The sequence below is a fragment of the Aspergillus pseudodeflectus genome, assembly GCF_044049435.1.
Source record: "Aspergillus pseudodeflectus strain CBS 756.74 chromosome Unknown BJX68scaffold_37, whole genome shotgun sequence".
Classification (NCBI taxonomy): domain Eukaryota; kingdom Fungi; phylum Ascomycota; class Eurotiomycetes; order Eurotiales; family Aspergillaceae; genus Aspergillus; species Aspergillus pseudodeflectus.
Genome location: NW_027263813.1, coordinates 24,430 through 46,582, shown reverse-complemented (window position 1 = coordinate 46,582; position 22,153 = coordinate 24,430). Strand labels below are relative to the sequence as shown.

At 51.4% G+C, this 22,153-nt stretch overlaps 8 protein-coding genes across 8 annotated transcripts; 4 read left to right on the top strand and 4 right to left on the bottom strand.

Annotated features, from left to right (window-relative positions):
• Positions 1-144: 144 nt before the first annotated feature.
• Positions 145-2,385, top strand: BJX68DRAFT_134108 (F-box domain protein). Its single transcript, XM_071036350.1, has 2 exons — positions 145-1,237; positions 1,296-2,385. Exons 1-2 carry the CDS (start codon positions 436-438, stop codon positions 2,096-2,098), a joined length of 1,605 nt encoding a protein of 534 aa, XP_070896575.1. The 5' UTR covers positions 145-435; the 3' UTR covers positions 2,099-2,385.
• Positions 2,175-3,415, bottom strand: BJX68DRAFT_242125 (uncharacterized protein). The gene is made up of 2 exons (XM_071040934.1): positions 2,677-3,415; positions 2,175-2,623 (listed from the first exon to the last, which is right to left on the bottom strand). Exons 1-2 carry the CDS (start codon positions 3,291-3,293, stop codon positions 2,560-2,562), a joined length of 681 nt encoding a protein of 226 aa, XP_070896574.1. The 5' UTR covers positions 3,294-3,415; the 3' UTR covers positions 2,175-2,559.
• A 354-nt stretch (positions 3,416-3,769) lies between these two features.
• Positions 3,770-6,398, top strand: BJX68DRAFT_134190 (FGGY-family carbohydrate kinase). Its single transcript, XM_071036352.1, has 3 exons — positions 3,770-4,403; positions 4,458-5,015; positions 5,072-6,398. The coding sequence occupies exons 1-3, from the start codon at positions 4,185-4,187 to the stop codon at positions 6,128-6,130; spliced, it is 1,836 nt and encodes a 611-aa protein (XP_070896573.1). The 5' UTR covers positions 3,770-4,184; the 3' UTR covers positions 6,131-6,398.
• On the bottom strand, positions 6,399-10,884 carry BJX68DRAFT_134066 (calcium/hydrogen antiporter). The gene is made up of 5 exons (XM_071036349.1): positions 10,100-10,884; positions 8,178-10,048; positions 7,194-8,123; positions 6,980-7,143; positions 6,399-6,931 (listed from the first exon to the last, which is right to left on the bottom strand). Exons 1-5 carry the CDS (start codon positions 10,245-10,247, stop codon positions 6,667-6,669), a joined length of 3,378 nt encoding a protein of 1,125 aa, XP_070896572.1. The 5' UTR covers positions 10,248-10,884; the 3' UTR covers positions 6,399-6,666.
• A 251-nt stretch (positions 10,885-11,135) lies between these two features.
• On the top strand, positions 11,136-12,406 carry BJX68DRAFT_269173 (proteasome regulatory particle base subunit RPT6; the record flags this gene model as incomplete). Its single annotated transcript, XM_071046272.1, has 3 exons — positions 11,136-11,370; positions 11,426-12,101; positions 12,148-12,406. The coding sequence occupies 3 exons, from the start codon at positions 11,136-11,138 to the stop codon at positions 12,404-12,406; spliced, it is 1,170 nt and encodes a 389-aa protein (XP_070896571.1).
• An 815-nt stretch (positions 12,407-13,221) lies between these two features.
• Positions 13,222-14,051, bottom strand: BJX68DRAFT_134180 (uncharacterized protein). The gene has a single exon (XM_071036351.1). It carries the CDS (start codon positions 13,823-13,825, stop codon positions 13,271-13,273), a length of 555 nt encoding a protein of 184 aa, XP_070896570.1. The 5' UTR covers positions 13,826-14,051; the 3' UTR covers positions 13,222-13,270.
• Positions 14,052-16,266, top strand: BJX68DRAFT_134055 (uncharacterized protein). The gene is made up of 3 exons (XM_071036348.1): positions 14,052-15,834; positions 15,881-15,973; positions 16,026-16,266. Exons 1-3 carry the CDS (start codon positions 14,278-14,280, stop codon positions 16,074-16,076), a joined length of 1,701 nt encoding a protein of 566 aa, XP_070896569.1. The 5' UTR covers positions 14,052-14,277; the 3' UTR covers positions 16,077-16,266.
• A 2,715-nt stretch (positions 16,267-18,981) lies between these two features.
• On the bottom strand, positions 18,982-22,118 carry BJX68DRAFT_256810 (surface antigen-domain-containing protein; the record flags this gene model as incomplete). The annotated part of the gene is made up of 7 exons (XM_071043236.1): positions 18,982-19,590; positions 19,654-19,998; position 20,304; positions 20,361-21,570; positions 21,628-21,814; positions 21,901-22,017; positions 22,086-22,118. The coding sequence occupies 7 exons, from the start codon at positions 22,116-22,118 to the stop codon at positions 18,982-18,984; spliced, it is 2,502 nt and encodes an 833-aa protein (XP_070896568.1).
• Between the last annotated feature and the right edge of the window lie 35 nt (positions 22,119-22,153).

The window sequence follows — 22,153 nt, the reverse complement described above, 5'->3', positions numbered from 1 at the left end:
TTATTATAGTATTACTCGAAGCTTGCCGCTCTTCACGGGGCCTGACAAGTTTATATAATATATAAATAAAGACTTCGTCGTGATGGCCAATATAGACCAAGGACGGCTGCGGGCCCCAGGCCAGGCACCCGTGTCCGCTATTTACCTAGGAACAGCCTCAAATAACTGGCACAACATCACCATAAATCCCAGCCGACCCAAAGGCGTCAGGCAGCAATACGATCTGCAATCGGTGCCTCGATTGGAATATTCAAAAAGTGCCGCTCACCAGCTAATTTGGTATGAGAGGACAATAAGCAAGACAACCTTTCATGCTCCCGAAGATCACAATCTTGGAGCCTCGCCCACACTATTCGCAACCACATCACTGGCCTTTTTGAAGACCATCTTCGCGGGACGGATGCTATATGAACCAACTGCAACACAGCTGGTACCATGATTTTGGACTTTCCTCCGGAACTTATTCAGCTTGTTCTGCTCCACTGCACCACCCCCGCATTTCTTCAGATAGCATTCACCTGTCGTGCTCTGTATGAGATTGCTTCCAGTTGTCGAGAGGTTCTCGTTTCTCATCTACTTCGGACCCCTGGGCCCCCACTGGATGTCTCCTCTCTTAGCACGAGTGACATTTTCCCTGTTCTAAGAAGCCGCGCGGTCAAACAGCTATGTGACAGCCAATACAATGCAAGCTGCATAACACTCGAGTGCGGAGATACAAGACCCAATGCCAAGGCATCATCACTCGCGGTGTACGGTGATGATACCCTTGTTCTGTTCACCTGCCGAGACCGACAAGACGTTGTCCACATTTTTCGGGCCCAACATGGGCAGGTTGCGCTACTCGGTCGAGTGAGGCTTCCCTGGATTCGGCCGGGATCAGCTGAGATACTCAAGACAGCCTTTGACGGACACGACCTGGTCTATATACTCTACAGATTTATCCCTGATGTGGAGGAACCCAGCTCTAGTCCAGAGCATATCTTCGTAAAGCAAGCAAGGGATTTCGGTGACAACGGACAAACGGTTTATCTCACCTGCCACTCTTTACAAGCCCCAAACGAGCCTGTGAGAGTATGTGCATTTCCCGAGCACGGGCGTTCCGAACCATCGGCTCTAGCTGTGGCTGACGGCGGTGCCTTTGCAATCTCATGGTGCCATCCCATGCTTTCGACCCACAGTGTTGTCTACTACACCATCAAGGTGGGGTCAGAATATGACGTTGCGCCTGATATTGTTGGTAAGATAGCCTTCAATCTCGGGAAGATGCCTATATATAAGTATTAACACCCTAGCAGGATTCTTCCACACGCCTCGCCTATTACACAAATGGCTGGGAGGACCGCTTGTTACAGAAATGGCATTCAATGACCGATCAAGTCAATTGCTATACTCCTACCCCGCAAAATCGCTCTATGCATCTTTTCAGAAGATTGACCGAGCTGGATCTCCGACCCTGTATGAAAACTCCACCCCTGTTGACTTTACGGATGACCTGAGTCTTCTCTTTTCGATTGGCGTTCCTTTTTTCGGAACCCACGAGACGAATACTCAAAATGGCTTCGAGGTTTGCCGATGGAGGTATCTCTCCCTGGGAATCGCCACGCACCGTGAGGAGAAATGGACCGTTGCCTGCCTCCTAAGGTCCGAAGCCACCTGCCGGGCAAGGACATGCGGGCATCGGATGAACCTTGAACGTGGCCGGCGCCTGCAGGACTGGACAGTCATGGCCCGGCTCTGGGGATTCCGCGACGCAACCGACTCCTCCCTCGGCTGTAGAGTTGCGGCCTCGAGATTAGGAACTAGGATTGCCGTTGCAAACTGGGATGTCATCTACGTTTGGGCGTTGGAGCCTGGTGCTCTCATCGATGGCGATCCCGAGGCATACTATGACCCATCTTGGAGGTCTACAAGCACGGGGCAAATTGAGCTGCAACCCATTGTCCTAAAGCTTGATGCAGTTTGCTTCCAGCTTCGCTTTACGAAAATTGAAAACGAGCTTGTTGCCATTACGGATCGGGGAATCATGTTGTGGGATCTCACGCCCTCTGGACGAGGGAGTAAATCTCGACGGCTACTGGATGTCGGGGACACCATGTGAGTATAGATCCAAGGGATGTCATCTTGCGGATTGATTTGACGAAGTAAAAATTGGGTTTGTTGCAGCGCATGGAGTTGGTGGTTAGTTTCTTTAATTTTCGGTGTTGACTAGCAGAGTGTGATATATTCTAAGAGAAGCTTGCGCTGAGTCGTGCTGGGTTTAGCATACCACTGGTTTCATGGATACAAACGTACACCTCAAGATTCGTGATGTACAGTAAGCCTAGCTTGCCCAGCTCACAAGTTAGTAGAGCCCACGGATACATGTATTCTGGCGCGCAGGGCAAGATCTATGCGTAGATAGTTTCGGATATCTTTCGATGAAAGCTCTCGGGTGTAGAATCTAGCCAATACCCATTCCAGGCTATGAATCTCCCAGCACGATATTCTGCTCTTTTCCGGCTCACACCACGGGGGCGTTTTGGCGAAGGAAAAAAACCAAGTTCAGGACTGTCTAGACGCTCATTGCTGCTCTCCACCTCCCGACATGGCTAGGAAGGTAAGGATGAGGAAGACCCACCAGTACCTGTTCCACGTAGATTAGAGAAAGCGTATAAATCAAGCTCAAAAAGCACTTACTTCTGGAACAGCGTCTTTTCAGGAACTTCCTCAGGATTCTTGCCGTCAGGACCGACAACGATAGGACGATTGAGATGGGGGCGGGGGCCGAGCTCGTCCGTCACCAGTTGAAGATGGGGGTTATTAACAGAGGAAGATGAAGAAGTCGATGAGGAATCTGAGGCCAGAGAGACAGAATAGACCTCATTTGAAGGGCTAATATGCAGGCGGAGGGTCGGTTTCTGATCATTATCCCCGCGAAGAGCGGCGAGGGAGGTCAGAGTTCCAACCCATTGTTTCGGATTCAAAGGCGTTGAGATATAGAAGCCCACGCGGACTATGTCCTCCGAAGTCTCCGCTGCGCTGGGAGGTGTATAGTCAATGAGGTCTGATTTTAGAGAAGCTGGATCGTAGGAGACGTGGGCGAGCACTGATGGTTGAGGGTTGGAGACGGGCCAGTAGAGAATCTCTAGTTGAGGGGCGTAGGATGCGAGTGCAACGGAAGAGAGGAAGAAGAGAGCGAGGGATGTCGAGAAGAGGGGTCGAAACCGGCGCATCGTGAGAAGTTGTCTGATCCTTGATAGTTGTTCACTCTTGTTGAGGTTGAGGCTGGAGCAACTCCGATCCACAGTCCGCATTACGGAACCGGGAACGCCCCGGGCTTGCTTTATCGGGTATAGCGGTGTCAGACCTCGATACTTACTTGTACGTAGACTAGGTCTCGACTCTCTTCTTTACTCGAGACGAGGGCGATGACCAGATTGTGTGTCAGGGATTCCAAAGCTCTGGACTCTCGAATTGTGGAGCAATGGGCTCCGCGCCTGCATCAGCTGACACCCTGCACTTGGCCAAATCTCACGGGGTTCTTCGAAACACCTGTGGAGGGGTTGATTTCCGCTGGGTGTGGGGAATCGCTAGTAGTATCAGAGGACATATGTACTACTACGTATGGCATGGAGGTTTTGGAGGTTTCAGCCACTGTCGTAAGGTATGTACATTCAAATGTACTCTTAAGGAAGGCAATTTAACCAATGTCCATATTGGTTAGATGTTGTCGCGATCGCCGTCAAAGCTCCTTGTCGGTGGCACAGTTGCCTCTCTTCACCCCACCATCTCCAGCCTGATCTACAAGCATAGATTGGAGACCACCGCATGTGGCGGCGGTAAGCAGAAGGACCGGGCTACTAACACTTGGAAACATTCTGCGCCTTCTTTCGACGATGGGCGGCCATTCGCTTGTTCCACAAATTATTACGATTTCTTGACCTGGATCTCCAGGATACCCCCACGGTCAAGGTGACTTGAGCTGCCTCCCCGGCTCGCGACAAAAAAAGTAGATACCTGTGTGCCCCCTCCTTCGCTTCCCTCCAGGATAGCTTCTTGGTCTCTTCAAAAGCTGCTCACTTGCCATTTGATCACTGCTACCACGCCCCCTACTCCGAAGTAAGCTTAACCTCATAAATAGCCAGCTCACACGAAGAACAGATCTTGCACAAAGCTCTCCTCCGATCATTGCATTGCTAGAGATCATGGCCTCTTTTCCTCTTCCTTTCCATCGACCTACACGCAAGGCGTCCAGACAGCCCTCCTTGGATCCGCGCGACGACATTCTCCTTCAAGTTGACCACTTTATTGGTATTGATGTTGGGACGGGGAGCGCCCGAGCCTGCATTATAGATGGCAAGGGAGATATTGTCGGATTGGCCTCTGAGAACATTGGCCTCTGGCAGCCCCAGACAGGATACTATGTATGTTCTAATAACCTTCTAACTGCCGCTGCGAGTACTAATTTCGAAACCCAGGAACAATCAACAAGTGACATTTGGCGATGTATTTGCATCTCGGTTCAGCGCGCAATCAGCCAGCATAACATTGACCCCGAAACCGTGCGTGGAATCGGCTTCGACGCAACCTGCTCTTTGGCAGTCTTCAACAATGTGACCGACGAACCAGTTTCCGTAACTGGCCCTAATTTCGACTCTGATCGCAATGTGATACTCTGGCTCGATCACAGGCCCGTGGAAGAAACTGAAAAGATCAACGCGACAAGCCACAATCTTCTGCGCTATGTGGGCGGGAAGATGTCCGTCGAGATGGAGATTCCGAAAGTTTTGTGGCTGAAGAACAACATGCCCAAGAAACTCTTTGACCAGTGCAAGTTCTATGATCTGGCTGACGCGCTGACTCACATTGCTACTGGTAATGAGAAGCGAAGCTACTGCAGCGTTGTTTGCAAGCAAGGCTATGTCCCTGTCGGTGTTGATGGTAGTGTCAAGGGCTGGCAGGAAGATTTTCTGACCGAGATTGACCTACAAGACTTGTCGGAGGATAATTTTAAACGCATGGGCGGTGTTGACGGGGTGGTGAGCCCTCTTCAGCTTCTAGTACGTTTAGAAAAAACTGACGACAATATCAGAATGGAGACTACTTGAGTGCCGGCGAGCTCGTTGGCACATTGTGCGAAAAAGCGGCTTCCGACTTGGGATTGCCTGCCGGAATCGCTATCGGTAGCGGTGTCATAGACGCCTATGCTGGCTGGATTGGCACGGTTGGCGCCAAGGTCGAGTTGGAATCAGACCAGTTGACCTCGGACGTAGCAAAGAATGACAAGACGCAAGCGTTCTCTCGCCTAGCAGCCGTTGCTGGGACCTCGACCTGCCACCTTGCCATGTCCCCTGATCCAGTATTTGTGTCTGGAGTTTGGGGTCCGTACCGTGACAACATCATTCCTGGGTACTGGATGTCCGAAGGCGGACAGTCTGCTACGGGAGAACTACTTAAACATGTCATTGAAACGCACCCGGCCTTTAACAAGGCGCTCTCAGTTGCAGAATCCTACAACATGAACATCTACGACTATCTCAATGAACACCTGAGGGAGATGGTCACTGAACGGAAAGCCCCCAGCATATCCTATCTGGCTCGTCACTTTTTTTTCTACGGCGACCTCTGGGGAAACCGCTCCCCAATCGCCAATAGCAGCATGACGGGCTCAGTCATTGGTCTCTCTAGCGATCAGTCCGTGGATGGTCTCGCAATCTACTACTACGCCACCCTCGAATTCATCGCTTTGCAGACTAGGCAAATTGTTGAAACCATGAACAGGGCAGGCCACAGCCTTGCATCCATTTTTATGTCAGGCTCGCAGTGCCAAAATGAAATTCTGGTCAACCTGATAGCAACCGCGTGCGGCATGCCCGTACTTATTCCCCGGTATATCCATGCTGCCGTCTGCCACGGTGCAGCAATGCTTGGTGCCAAGGCTGCCAGCGCCGATGCTGAGGGAAATACGGAAGATCTATGGAGCATCATGGATCGTATGAGCAAGCCTGGAAAGAAGGTTGTTCCGACCAACGACAAGAATGAAAAGGCCCTACTAGAGGCCAAGTACACTGTATTCCTCGAGCAGTGCCACAAGCAACAGGAGTACCGGGCCCTTATTGATGGTGTCGTGGGCTCATGGGGATCGTCTTAGTATTTGCGGATATATGATTTCAGCATTAATCCCTTTCGTGATTAGTGAGCTTGAATCTGGGAAACCCTGTTACTTCTAAGTACAAGCAATAATACGCATATATCTATACAACTAGATAATGCATATAATGCATACAACGCAGAAACATATTTCGGATTGTATTACATGAGAAGACAGGGTCATCGATATGCAAAATATAATACAGACCCTAGATATGTATCAAGCCATCTTTAGCCAGATAGTTCTTTAGTACAGCGCACAAACAAGGTTCTAGGTGAAAGATACTCTCCAACCCTTCGAAAAGGACCGTTATAGATGCACTCTCAAAACTATCCACAGTATCAAAGTACAATAAATGCATGCTCTCAACTCTCCATGCTCAGCTCAAAGATTGCGTAGGGGAGATTTGTAACCATCAGATAACTCTTAAAAAAACAGAATGACAAAAAAATTAACAGAACGAATCATTAGTACCTTGGAAAGACAGGGCGGCAGGATGCAGATGCAGATGCAGATTGAATAGAAGCTCATGCAGATCAATATGCGACCCCGCGCTTCGATCTCCCAATTGTGTAAAACTTTTCTGATCTCTCCAACCCAAGAGCGAGAGTGTCGAAGCGGTCGATGCCCATTGTGTCCATGTTACTGTAACCGGATAGGTAGAATCCGATTACGACGACAAGATAGGTGAGGACAAGGACAGATCCCTTGAAATAGTTGCTCTTGCCTTCGCCGTAGACGTAGGAGAGGAGGAAGACACATAGGATGACTGTTATCATGTCCCATTGGGCAAAGATGAGGCTACACACGATTAGAAAGAAGTTATGTTATGCGGGGGATGCAACTTACTGAAAAGAATGGGTGATAAGATCATCTGAATCGAGAACACGCCCGTAAAAGGCGCTGAACAATACGAGAGCAGGTATCTGAAGAAGACAAACTTGCAGGGCGTAAGCTGACCCAATCTCCATGGAAAGAGCAATGTTACCGTTCATGGCAAAAGAGATGGCGTTCTATAGTCGTCAGTTTACCTGAACATCTCAAAGATCTATAATGCACATACCAGGAATTCGGTAGTGTTGGGAACCAGTGCGAACAGAGTGATTCCCAAAAACTTTTCATCGACATCGACACTTTCCAGGACCACATCAACAGTGTTGACCAGGATCTCAGCAATCACCGCGTAAAGAAGTGTGGCAACAAGAAGAATGATTGAGCTCCTCGTTCTGCTCCAGTTGGGGGCATCATGCCCGCCACTGGTAGGGCTCTGTTCAAGTCCAATGTCGTCTTGGTCTTCTAGGATTGTTTTGACCTGGGAATTTGAAGGCGTGGCCTTGCCCCCCTGTCGCGGTAGCAGTCCGCGCGGGCCGGACAGTTTCCTGGTTCGAGCAGCATCCCGAGCAGCAACGGTGGCAGCAGTGGCCGCGACCTCGGTTACCTTGCGGACAAATTGCTCATTCTGCTGTTCAGAGAAGCCGGTGTACTCGGCAAAGTCGGAAGAAGGACCGCCGTCACCGTCCTTTCGTGGAGGCACAAGATACGGCGTTGGCTTGTTGTCCCGCGATGGGCCAGAGGGCTCTATTTCATCGCGGGATGACAAGCCAACATCTCTTAGGGATTGTCCGAGTATCCGTTTATACAGATGGGAGTCGCGAATAGAGTTTCGTGGTCCAGAGGTAGAAGCTCCCAGAGCTGAGCTTTGGAAGAACTGGTGTCGTGGATCATCAGTGCTTTGCTGCTCGTGTGTGAGAGCAACAGCTTTCTTCTCATCAGTTTCGGTAGCCCAAATGAGAGCAGCATGTGTTCGCAGGGTAAACCATAGCCCGATGATATAGGACAAGAATAGAAACATGGCTGCTATCCAGGAATAGGGCTGAACAGCCTTTTGAAAGAACTTGTCATTAATAGCTGGTACTTGAGAAAAATAGCAACGGCGGCAATCACTGCTACCTGGCTCTACATTGCTATCGCAGGAGTGGCAATTGAGTTCATGCTAGAAGTGAATAGTCAGAAAACAAGTAGTGGCGAAAAAGAAGATGAAACTTACACTACCATATACCTGGTAAAACAAGGTAGGCCCAAAGGCTGCAATCACCGCAAACAACAACATGGTCGAGGTAACACCTGCGGATTTGACGTTGAATCGCTGAGTTTTGCGCTTGATGGCACCAAAGCACATGGACAGCCCTGGTAAAAAGAGAATACCGGCAAAGATGCTGCCGATTATGCTCCCCTCGACAAGTCTGCCTTTGCCTTCAGTCAAGGCAACACAGTAGAGGTAGACTTCCACGACAGTTGAGAAAAACGCATTCACGGCCGCACCCATGCCCATCGAGGACTGGGCGGATATAGAGGCAACAGCTTGCCCTATGAAATGTGCCAAGGGTATGACGGAGAATAGAGCCAGCGTGAATAGCAGCCCCGGATTAGTGATCCAAATCTCCAGACCAAGAGTCTCCCTCAGAAGAAAATAGTCAAAAACGACAAATATGACGACCGCTAAGAGGTTGATAAGAAAGATGTTTGTTCCGCCGACTGTGTACTTCCAGTACCGAAGGCCGGCTGCACGATAGGTGCACAGGAGGATAGATGCAGAAGACCCAGGGCTGATGCGAGTAAATGTTGTGTCTGAATGATAAGACAGAGACAGAGGATGCCTGCGGAGATGGTCGAAAAGAATAAGAGTCACGCGTCCCATGGGTATCCAGAAGACGAGGAGCCAACAAATGAGCGAGACAAAGAGCATGAGTGGCCCTACAAGAAAGTAAAAGAAGACAAAAAATACCACGCGACCAAGCGTCCACTCGCCACGGCCGAACAAGCGTCGCTTGGGCCGCAGAGAGCTATCTTCTGACCTTCCTCTAGGTGCTCGTCCCAAGAGGCTGTCCTGCTCTCCGGCCGAGTCGACACTGTTTCTCCTTCTTCCCACAAGTGACCGGTTTCGACGGGGACCAAAAAATAGCCCGCCATGCTCAAGATCACCGTTTTGCCACTGTTCGTACTCGCTGATACTCCGGCCCTCTCCTTCGTCCTCTTCTGCATAGTTTTCATCCGTGTCGAGACGGACAAATGATCCAAAGGGGTATAGAAGATACCACGAAAGGCCAGAAAAGGCCTTGCCGTACTCCACCGCACTGGGTGAGAACGAGAAAATGAAGCAGGCAATAGCGCCCATTAACGCAGCGATAGCCAGCCACCAGCCGAAAAACAGTGTCCACAAAAGGTTCATCAAGAATAGGAGATTACCGACCCTTCCTCCAGGCGAGGAATGGATGTCGCCCTCGGCAGTCTTCTCCACCGAACGGCTCTTCTTGTACAGCGCTGGTTTCCATATCCTGATTCCAAACGGGTGAGTTTCATTGATAGCTTGCTGACGATCCTTGAGTGTGAAGCTTTCTGCATCACTAGCCGCATCGTCCACCTCATCTTGATTCTCTTCTTCATCAGCCCGGCCGTCATCGTCGTCGGAATCTAGCCTCGTTTGCGGCTCAGGATCTCGGGAAGATGACAAGCTCGGTTCTGAGAGGTCGGCGACCTCGTCACCATCGTCGCCGCCATCGTCGTTCCCAGAAGAAGCAAAGGGATTGACCCGGGGATTCAATCTCCGCCTCAGGGTCGAGCTCTCTTTTCGTAGTGGCCATATTCTGGGCGACTTGGGGGTATTGACAGACTGTTTCAGAGCGATATCCTCCTCCACCTCTTGAACGTCATCGTCGGTAGAGAATTCTTGTCCTTTGTGTGGGATGTGGCGTTTTGATGACATGCGGCGCGTCACGGGCGGTTTTCGCAGTCGATCCGGGTCAGTTTGCAAGGGTCCGATGGACGGGGAAGCTGGGGGGAGGACGCGACTTGAGCTCTCGGGCTGGTGTTCGGCGAATTGGGATTCAATGGCGGACCTCCCAGATGGATCCAAGGTGCCTGGAAAGTGTAAATAAGCTACTGCTCTTCGTTGCAAGGGCACTATCATACCGTAGTTTCTACTTTGCGTGGTTGTTCGGGAATGACGCACCGTCCCCGAGGACATGCTATCTTCTTCCGACATGCTCGAGGTAAAGCGCGACGAAGAATCCAACGGACCAGGACGACTTGCTGGTTCACCTCCCGGCTTGTCGGCCATGATTATGTCGCTTGTCCCGATGTTCCCATAAGGTTTTTGTGCTGAAAGTAAACAGCGGTGGCTGGGAAGCTAAACACGGAGAACAGGCAGGGGGAAAAAACAAAGCGCAAAAGTGACCTGCACTCTTCGTCAAGTATCAATAAACCACAATGCTAGAGAATATCCAGTCTCCTAGTTACATGGTGATACACAAGCAAAAAAGGGCGCGACTGCGAGAAAAAGGTCGAAGAGACTCAAATTCGAAGATGTTGTGGAGCGTTGAGATCAGACGATAAGGCGCCATAAAAGTTCCCCGCAGCAGCAGCAGTCACCTGAAACTCCGAGATGACAGACAGAAGGAAGTCAAGTGGATATAATCCGAGTTCGGTGGGATACTGATGAGAGTGCTACCGTCATCAAGATTACAAGAAGCTAGAAGTACAACAGAGGAGAGCTACGTCACGCCGGGGATGGATTTCTGACTGCCCGCGTGAAATGGTTCGCTTCAATATCTGCAGCGTGTGCTCATTTATATGATTCAGCATGGTAAGCTTCAGAGATGGATCTTGCATCGTTTACCAGTGACCTTGTTTGGCATTTGGCAGAGCGTAAACATACTCCTAATTCTTGAACATTATTGTTTGAGGCATTATTGAAGAAAGCTCTGGAAGACGATTTGTATTAAGGCAGCCACGTGACTGGAAGCTCACGCCGCCGAGAGCTACCTGTTTGGTGACATCTCGCCTGGTAGACCCTCAGACCTCCGATACCACACACCTTTTCTACTTTTTTTCGTCGCTGATCTTCTCCAACAAGTCACCTCTGTTCTTTCCTTTCAACGGACTGCTCTTTACATTTTACCCTCCGAACGCTCATTCCTGGTCCTGGACGACAAGAGCTCTGGTCACCATGGCGCTCGACAACTACTATCGCAATAAGATTGAGAGCATGAAGCTGGAGATTATTCAGGGGCAGGCTGTACTACGAAGACTCGAAGCACAACGCAATGACTATAACTCGAGAGTGCGGCTCTTGCGAGAGGAGCTTGGCTTACTTCAACAACCCGGCTCATATGTTGGAGAGGTGGTGAAGGTCATGAGCACAAAGAAGGTTCTTGTGAAAGTACATCCAGAAGGAAAATACGGTGAGTCTCGAGAATAGTTGGGAGGAGAAGACGCGCTCACACTGTTATTGTCTAGTTGTCGATATTGCGGATGGCGTCGACATCACCAAGCTGACCGTCGGCAAGCGTGTTGCTCTGCTGTCCGACTCGTACAAACTCGAAAAGATGCTGCCATCATCTGTAGACCCATTGGTCTCACTCATGATGGTTGAAAAAGTTCCGGATAGTACATACGACATGATTGGTGGTCTCGATCAACAAATCAAGGAAATCAAGGAGGTTATTGAGCTTGGCCTGAAGCATCCTGAGCTGTTTGAATCTCTCGGTATCGCACAACCCAAAGGTGTTCTTCTCTACGGGCCCCCAGGGACCGGGAAAACGTTACTTGCTCGAGCAGTTGCCCATCACACAGACTGCCGATTCATCCGTGTTAGCGGCTCGGAACTTGTCCAGAAATACATTGGTGAAGGTAGCCGGATGGTGCGTGAGCTTTTTGTCATGGCTCGAGAACATGCGCCCAGCATCATCTTCATGGATGAAATCGATAGCATTGGCTCTAGTCGGATAGACTCTGCCGGGTCGGGTGATTCAGAAGTCCAGCGCACAATGCTAGAGTTGCTTAATCAATTGGACGGATTTGAGCCGACGAAGAATATCAAAATCATCATGGCGACAAACCGACTTGATATCTTGGATCCGGCGTTGCTGCGTCCGGGAAGAATTGATAGGAAAATCGAGTTCCCGCCGCCATCGTAAGCATCAAGTTGATATTTCCAAGCTGTTGCTAACTTCTTCTAGTGTTGAAGCCCGCGCGGACATTTTACGAATCCACTCCCGATCGATGAACCTGACTCGTGGAATCAACCTCACAAAGATTGCCGAAAAGATGAACGGATGCTCCGGGGCTGAACTCAAGGGTGTGTGTACGGAGGCGGGAATGTACGCACTCCGAGAACGTCGGGTACATGTCACTCAGGAGGACTTTGACTTGGCCACCGCCAAGATCCTCAACAAGCATGACGACAAGGAGGTTGCGGTCTCGAAGTTGTTCAAGTAGAAAGCCAGGCAAGTGACGACATGTAAGAATACTACAACCTACTATAGTCCTACTACTGAGTGGCACGATTGTCAATCTAGCGCATTCGCAAATAAGTCCTCTTCAAATAGAACCTTGAAGTTTCAAAATCCAAATGTGACGTACTCTAGTACAACATATATCCGGAGTCTATTCCAGGTGCTTGTGCATTGCCAAAAATTGGCTGCCTGTCTGCGAAGCCGTAAGGATTGACAACTAGGAGCACCTGGCACGGCCAGATCTACAGGTTGAGATGGCTGAGTTGTCACTCAGTTTGAGATACGGAGTTTGGGTGCATCTATCCCGTCCAACCTTCGAAAGACTTGAAGAGAACCCATTCCCGTGATCGGCGTTTTCATCCAGTAGTTTCTTCCGTAGCTGCCAGGCCCTGGGAAATCTGATGCCAAGATTGTCTTACATATTGTACTTACTCGAATGGATATGCTGCAGATGGCTTTAGTCTCCTTACGTCTTACATATCAAGCAAGCCGGCCTGATCAGACTGGAGAGCCATACTTAAGCAGAGTGACACCATCGCCTTGGCAAGTTTGACGATGTGCTACATGGATTTGGGATAGCCAAGCATGCCAAGATACCCAACACCCAGCAGCTCTGGAGACTGGGGCTGTTGTATAACTTGTATTGATTCTGAACTGCGGCCTGGGCAGTGGGAGGGATCAGCTGGATCTGCAAGGGTGCGATGGCTTATCTCTGCAACTTCTCTTTTGAGACAAGGAGCCACTTTATAACACATACACCACGACTGTCTTCCTCTTGGCAGTACGTATACTCCGTCCACAGAGTATGCAGTGAACAATCGAGGGCCCAAACCTTATCATCCAACTCTTATTTCAATCTCCCACAGCTTAGATGAAGGCAACAGTAATGATTTGCCCAACAGCCAACTGGCAAATGGCAGGATTCCAGAAGGCCCGGCGGCCGGCCGATCTCCGGTTGACTTGCGTTTCCACCACAGTGGCCACACAACGTACTCCAGAGCCTGCCCCACAGACGTGCGCGTGACCCTGAGGCGTCGCAGGCGATCCCCTTTTGGCCGCTTGGCGCTGGGCAGGGCCTCGGCTTGGGTGGAGCGGGCCCCGGGGCCCAGATCGGATGACCAGGTTGGGTGGACCCATTATTCGAGCAAAGGAGCGCGACCTGGAGGTACATCGTATACAGAGAGTGTACACATCGGATGGCTCGCGAGAGAGCCCCCAGGATCCTCGCTTGCTTGAACAGGTTAGAAAGACGCTGTATCACCTCGAACACGGGCTCCCTGCCAGTCACCACAGTGGTGCGCTCACGTTGCTTTTTGCGTCCGTTCTGAGTTGTACTTTTATGCAGGCGGCAGACAGTAATCAGTAGCGAAGAGGAATCGGGGTGAGCTCCTCCGTATCGCATTCATCTTCCGGACGGAGAAATATCTTATTACCAGCCTTATATAAGGCCCAACTGGTCGTTCCGGTGAAGCTTTTCGGTAACCCCCTGATCGCTCCCCGACTTTTTGATAGTCTCGTTAGCAATCTATTCCGGGGTATATCTTCCAAAGTTCCCCAGAATCATCACCAAATTCTTCATCTCCTCAGACTCCTTCCATTCCGTTACAATAACACTCGCCCATTGCCTAGGCTCTTCGGCTCCCCGAGTATATTCACCCCCGATCTCCGACACAAAGGAGCCATCCGGACAAGCTCATTGGACGATCACCAACCTTTCAACAAACGCTCCTTTCAAAACTTTCTACTACCTAGTTGTTGCCACACTCTCCACATCGCTTATTTCGCTGCTCTTGCCAAGTTCGGCCCTGCCTTTCTTTCAATCGGCCCAAAAACCGTCCGATACATTACCATAGCATGTCCGACGCGCTATGGAGAAGCATCCTAGTAACTTCCATCGATCCTAATAACACAAGCGATATGTCGGCTGCCATTCAATCTACCATCAGCCTCCTCGAGACTGAACTCGCCAAGGCCAGGGCTGCTCTCCTGGAGATCCAACCCAATGCTGGCTCAGTAATAACTCGAGGGGAGGAATTGGCCGTTGGAGCCATGGCCGCCTACCGTCAAAATCTAATCAGCAACGCCCCGGATTTCTACTATGGCACTCGCCGCTTGACCCCGAAAGAGCTGGGCCTTGTTCCCGTTGTGCGTGAAGTCGAACTCACAGACGAGGAAGAAAGTGTTGGAGAGCAGCCCGAGCAAAAAGCTCATTCTGGGGCCACCATTGAAGATCTTCTCGCAAACACTTTGGTTCTTGACCACATGGCGCCCTACCTTACCACGGGTTCTCTACTTTCCCTGTCCGCTACTTCACGCTATATTCGCTCTCTGATCTTAGAGACCCCATATGTGTTTCGACACCTCGATCTGACTACCTGCCGTGGTGCTCAGCTGGTTGACCAGTCTTTAGATGTTGGTGGCCCAAGAGACTCGCCCGTTACTGAGGATGAGTTTTATTCTGGGCCTCTGAGAGACATCTTTTCAAATCTGGGGCGACAGCCGATCTTGCGGGATGTACGCACCTTGATCTTGGACGGCTTGTCTGTTCCAGCTGATCTAGTTTCCGAAATAATTCTTTCGGAGCGGTTCAATATCAACCTGCTTTCGATACGAGGGTGCCACCACCTTAACGAACGGAAGCTCATGCAGGTCCTCAACTATGCAACTCGACCTTCACGACCAGCCGGAACGCCCCGTGTGAAAGGCATTTACTACTTTACTCCAATGGATCGCCCCCGAGCTGCTGTCCGGAGTAAGTATCGGGATTGGTGGAGCTCGCAGTGCGTTGGCCAGTCTACCTCTGCAACTGGTCGACAAGATGACCACCAGAATGCCTGGTATAGCCCGTCTGGTAAATTACTCAAGCGACACATTGAAGAAGGCTGGGCGCAGACTCTACAAAAATGCGAAGGAATCATCGCTTTTGACGCTGCTCTCTGTCGTGGACCTCGACACGATATCAACTTTATAGCAGCGGAAAATGAGAACGAGAACGAGAATGAAAACCCGAATCGGCTCCTAGGGCCAGCCATTGCAACAATCGCCATGGGTCCCAGAGGGTGTGATGGTTGCCACACATCCCCAGAAGGCCCGGCAATCTGGGGGCAGTCTCCTGACACACACTTTCCCCTTCTCGCACCACCACCTTTTCATTCATCAACATTGGTGTCAGCGAGGCGTCCAGCAGTCTTTCCGGATGAATATCCAGTCTTGATCGCACGCTGCGCCGACTGTCTCACCGACCGTTGGTGTCATCGCTGTAACAAGTGGTTTTGCGACACCTGCCTGCCACACCCGGAACATGTGAGAAGCAACTTGTCTCCCCACCAAACCGCGGTTAGGGGTCCTCGTACTGGAAATGAGAAGCTTGGACCTGGGGTCAGCAAGGATTGTTGGGAATGCGGGCCGACTGTGAGTTTTTTTCAAGTGTTTTGTGATACCGACTGATTTTCTCTAGTGCGCTTCGTGCAAGTTAGACTGCCAACGAACCTGTCAAACATGTCAAGGCGATTACTGCATTGAACACAACGAGGGATGCTCCTCTACAATGGTATGGACTCTCAATTGTTGTCCTGGCGCTCATGTGTGACTGACTTGCATAGTGTGATTGGTGCAACACCAGCACCCGACACCGCGTGAGGGAGCTTTATTGACCGCAAGCTGGATGGCAGCAGCAGTTTATGCTTTAGGGTTTTAAGTGGCGGCAGCGTTTGCATTGTTTGAGTTCGATACCATTTTGTATATTTAGTCATAGTCTCATTCCGCTCTTGATGACATGTCTAACTAGAAACTGAGAAATCAAGCTCCTATTCCACTCCTTTCTTTGCCTCCCGAGACCATTAAGCTTGCATCATCAGCCTGATCGGACTTGCGATGACAAATCGGAGGCGGTATCTTCCAGAAGGCTTTTGATGCGTCGAACAGCGTCGCTTCGACCTGGATCGCCCAGTGCTCGCTTAAAAGTTAATGATGGTTTCTCACTACTCAAGTCTGAGTTTCTGGACAACTCTCACGTACACAACTCGCCAAAATTATGGCTGATCAACTGCGCTGGTCATCGCAGTTTGCCGTCGCCCCATCTCAGGATACCCCAAAACTACCTGGAGATAAGATCGTTCTCCCCCAGTCTGCCCTTGAACAGCTCCTCGCCGCCGCCCCGATTCACGAGGTAGTATCCTCGCAGCGACCATCTCATCCATACACCAGCACCTTCGACCCGTTCAACCCACATACGTTCGCCGCTGAATCTTATGCACGCGAGCGTGGTCTCGACCGACAGCAGCAATTACCCCACCCGCTGACGTTTCGCATCGTCAACCCCAAAAATGGTCGTGTGATTTACGCCGGTATTCGCGAGTTTTCCGCTAGGGACAATGAGATTGGTCTTAGCGGAACGTTACGGGAAGCGCTCGACATTGGAGATGACCAGGGGGTGCCCTTGCAGGAGGGCGAAGACGGTGCGGTTTCGCTCCCCGTAGTGACTGTACACGCCAGGCAACTCCCCAAGGGTACATATGTTCGCCTGCGGCCTCTAGAAGCTGGGTATGACCCGGAGGATTGGAAAGCCCTGCTTGAACGCCATTTGCGCGACAACTACACTACGTTGACGACGGGAGAGGTGCTGACCGTTCCCGGGGGCCAGGATGGGTCGTTTCGATTTTTGCTCGATCGGGTAGAGCCCGAGGGCGAGGGAATCTGCGTTGTGGACACGGATTTGGAGGTGGATATCGTTGCGTTGAGCGAGGACCAAGCTAGGGAGACGTTGCAGAAACGGTTAGCAAAGGCATCATCCCGTACTCCTGGAACACAAGGGGGTACGTCTGCGGGCGGAATGCTCAAGTTGGGCGTCGCAGTCAACGGCCAGGTGCTTCCGGGCGAGTATGTGGACTATGAGCTAAAGGAATGGGGAGGGGACAGCCCGGTAGATATCATCGTTGAGGCGGACGATAATGCCGATGTTTCTCTGCTGGTGAGCCCGCTATCTGGTCGTCAGAGGAACCGCCCGCGCGAGGATGAGTTTGTGTTTGGCGAGCTCTCTGGTCCGGCAGAAAAGCGGATTACGATTGCGCCTACTAATGTTGAGTTGGACGGGGCAGAGTCGTTGTATATATCTGTGCATGCAGCGCAAGATCCTTCGCAGCAACAGCCATCACCATTGCCATATTGGCTGCGCATTGAATCTGGCTCATCGACGACCAATGCTGGGGATCATGTCACGGAAGAACACGGCCCTGATGATGTGCAGTGTAAAAACTGCCAGCGATGGGTAGCCCAGCGGACGTTTGTTTTGCATGAGAATTTCTGTTTTCGAAACAATATACTCTGCACGCAATGCAATAATGTGTTTCAAAAGCGCTCCTCCGAATGGGAGAATCACTGGCACTGCCCTCACGATTCTTCATACGGCAATGACCCTGCCGGCAAGAGCAAACATGATTCGATATTCCACACGAACCGTTCATGCCGTGCTTGTGGCTTCGAGGCCGAGGGCCTCCAGAGACTCGCTCAGCACCGGACAACAGTCTGCCCAGCAAAGCTTATCCTCTGTCAGTTTTGCCATCTAGTCGTCCCGCAACAAGGCGAGTCCGATCCGGACATCCACGACCCAGAGGTCTTACTCTCCGGCCTCACCCCGCACGAACTCGTCGACGGCGGCCGAACAACGGAATGCCATCTCTGCAACAAGATCGTTCGACTTCGCGATATGAAGACACACCTTCGCCACCACGACCTCAACCGCCTCTCCCGCCCAACACCCCAAATCTGCCTGAACCAGAATTGCGGCCGCACGCTCGATGGCCGCGGCCTCCAATCTGCCATCAACCCGGGAACCGACACCTTGGGCCTCTGCAGCATCTGCTTCGGGCCGCTATACGTCGATACCTACGACCCGGAGGGCAAAGCGCTCCGCCGCCGCCTCGAGCGCCGCTACCTCTCACAGCTCATGAGCGGCTGCGGCAAACCCTGGTGCCTAAACGAATACTGCAAGACGGGGAAACAAAATCGAAATCCTTCTGAAGCTTCTACATCTATGAGCGCAGCCGAGATACTCGCTCTCGTCCGCCCGCTCATTGACACAGTCGATCTCCAACGAAAAGGATCACACTCGGCGCCGCTATATCTATGCGCTGACCAGGCCGGTCAGCAGAGGCGCGTTCTTGCTGAGATGATTGCCGCCGAGGAGCCAGAGGTATCGGGGAGAAAGGCATATGAACTGCCGTGGTGTGTTGCTGCTGTCGAGGCAGCCAGTGGTGAGCTTGATAAAGCGCGGGAGGGGTTAGAGAATTGGGCTCCTGCTAAGGGGGAGGTTTAAATACATAGTTATATAGATTTTGATGAATTTACGATTTTTTTTTGGGATCTGTTTTTTTATTTCACGCAGGTAGGCATAAGTTCGTGATATTCATACATATAATCAAACCTCTCCACCCCGGACACTTGCCATTCCACAAAGCCCAAGTTCGACACCAGCTGATTAGTATACCCAGTCCAGCAAATAGAGAATTTCCCCCGGCGAATACAGAAAGATCACAAAACATACTACCTGGTAATGATAAATCAGGCAGTCCCCGTTTTGGCCGCCAACGTCCCACTGCCTCTCGACGAGAAAATTCCCATGATCCCAAATACAACATAAAACAGCGCCAACGGATACGCCACGAGCCCCCTCATCCCCCGCATTCTCGCCACAGCACAGAACATACCCGAGGACGAATACGTGCACCACCCCACCGCCGCTGTCGTAAGCAGGTACCCAAACATTGTATCCATAGGAACCAAGATCCCCAGCAGACTCGTCAGCACGAGCGGCAAGAAGCAGTAGCCCAGGACACTTGCGGAGCGGGGGAAAGTTAGCGTGGCTGAAAAGTGCCCGACGGAGCCGGGTTTCCCGTGCGGGTCGTAGTTGGAGGAAGGGTCGGCGGCGTTTGAAGGTTGTGATGCAACGCCTGCGGGGTCGAGTGGGGAGGCGGGGGACATGAGGCTGAGAATTAGGTGGAGGGCGACGGTGCCAAAGACGGCGACACCGTAGATGTAGCCGTAAAAGACCTTTCCGGAAAGGAGGAGGAAGGTCCCGTATAGGACTATGTAGAGGAGGGCGCCGTAGAGGTCGCTGTCGTCCATGAGGTGTTGGTCGATTCGTGCAAAGGGATTGAGAACTGTTAATGTCTATGCAGTAGCTGGTTGAGTTATCTTCTCCTAGAGATAAGAGGATGTGGGCACATTACATACCTTGGTCCGAATATGCTCAAAATTGACACCTAGCTCCTCGAGCAGCGGCGGTTCACCGTCGTATCCCTCCGTCCCAAACGCAGCAAGCCACCCCATCCGTAACCCGCCCTGTTCACCCATTCTCCCACTCACACCAGCCGTCGGGGACGCAAAACCGCCGTATCCGCCTCCAACCCCTCCTCCAACGGGATACCCCTGCGCCGCTGGATTTGGTGGGCCGCCGAATGGGCCATACGAAGCTTGAGAGGGGGTTGTGTGGCCCGATACGGAAGAGTACGTCGATGGGTAAAACTGGAGATTTTGTGCTGAGCTTTGAGCTCCATAGGGTTGCTGCTGTGGGTAGTACTGCGCCATGGTGGTGGTAGGTGTTTTGATGGTCGATGGTTATTGTTGAGAGATGCGTGAGTAGTGCCGCGAATGGCAGTGGTAGTAAAGGGTTCGCCTCTCAGAAGAAAAGACGAGATTTGCAGAAAAGAGGTTTAGAGAAGGAATCTGGAGTGACGGAGGTGTGGAGGCTGTGGAGGCTGGAGCTTCGTACAGGAAGTTCAGACCACTTGTCGGCGGTGAATTGAACCTCTCGGCTATCTATGGGCTTAGTCATCATCTATATATGATCATCATCCGCTCTATGAAAGTTCAATTGTTTAAACGCTGACTATACAAGTACATAAGACGACTTTGTCTACTGCTGTTTCAATGTTTCTTACAGGAAATTAATGCCGATTCCAAGCTGCAACCCCTTCCTGCCCTCTTCGCCTTTGCGCAGCACCAAGGGCAGAGAGACGTTGAGCTCGAATCTAGCAGCTGGGTGGGCATAAACAAGCCCAACGCCCGCCGCAACACTTGGTAGCCCGTATCCGAGTTCAGAGATGGTAGATGCAATGGCATCAGTAACTTCTCCGCTAGTGGTAGGGGCAGTCTTTTGCGCCGTGCGCAGAGGCAGTAAACGCCCGCCGTTCACAAACGCCTGAAGTCGCAGAGGCTTCTCAACGCCCACTCGGGGGAGCGGGAAAAGGAGGTTTGCACTTCCGGCGGCATACACGTCACCTCCAACAGCATCAGCGCCGTCATGAGGGCCGAGGCCAGAGAGACGGAAGCCGCGGACATCTGTAGGGCCACCTAGCTGGAAACGATCATTCAGGCGAGACAGGCGAGGTCGAGAGTCGGAGTCGAGGCCAAGGGGATAAAGCAGGCCAGCACGGAAACCGGTAGTGAAGCTAATGCCACTATCCCCCTTAATTCCTGGGATCGGGATTGGGACTGCGCCCTGGGTCTCGATTTCAGACTTCCAAAAAGCGACGTCACCCTTCAAGGGACCCCAGCCGGCAAGTTCGTTGAACGCTTTCGCATAGTAACCTCGAGACGGTAAGAAAGCATTGTCTCGGCGATCTGCTGTCCAGCTGTGAAAGATGCTGCTCTTCACACTATCACCTGCATCTGCCCGGACTGTTGGTGAGGCATTCTCAGCCAAACCTGTTACCTGTCTCCAAAAGCCGTTGTAGCCAAGTTCATGGCGATGGCCAGACCGAGTCAACCACCGGAGCTTGCTCCATCCGCCCCTCAACACTTCCTCATGGCTGGCCCAAGATTTTTGCGTTGCGCTGGCGATTCCGCCAATCTCCAAGCGAAAGTCGGGATCGCTAAGAAGCGGGGTGTCGAATGCGGCTTGGTAGGCGGATCGCGTTCGCGTACCCAGGGATGCATTAAGGTTTAGGTTCTCTGCACCACCAAATACGTTGCGCCATAGGAGGTTACCGTACGCCGAGCCTTCGGTATTTCCCAGGTCAGTTCCGGTCTTGAGCAAGACACGGGACTTTTCTTTGACCGAGTAGTATACATTGAGGTTGGTCAAATCCGACTGCTCTTCGGATGCCGGCGTCTGGTCAAGATATACAGAGACTGGTTGTTGAAAGATATCTATTGGCTTCAAATTAGTGGTGAGCTTTGAAGGAAATAAAATCATTGACCACCCACCGAATCTGCTCAGCTTGTCCGCACGTGCCGATATTTCCCGCAAGGCTTCGGATAGAGTATAGGGTTGTTTCTGATTTGCACTCAACAATGGGTTGAAAATCTGTTCAAGAAAGCCCCTGCGCGTATGGCTTGCGTTGAGGACCTGCACTGACGAGATCGCACATGGTACGGTGGAATTCTGGTCAATCTATGACGGTTCGTCAGTTATCGTTGGACAATTCGAAGCACGTCAACTCGGGCAGATTTAAAGAGACAAAAGTGGCGTTATCTTACCAGCTCTCCAAGACGAGCTTGCGCCTTTTGGTAGATTGCATGAAGCCGTTCGTTGACGGCCTGTTGCTGCTCCTCTAGCACCTTTGGATCGGCAGGTCGCTGAAGACGCTCGAAAATCTAGACTCAATGGTTTTAGAAATCGCACAAAATAAAGCGATACACGGGTAGCACATGGCACGACGTACGTCTCCATCCTCAGCAGAGAGTGGGGAGGACATTGCGACAACTGCAATGGGCAGCAAACAACGAGGAG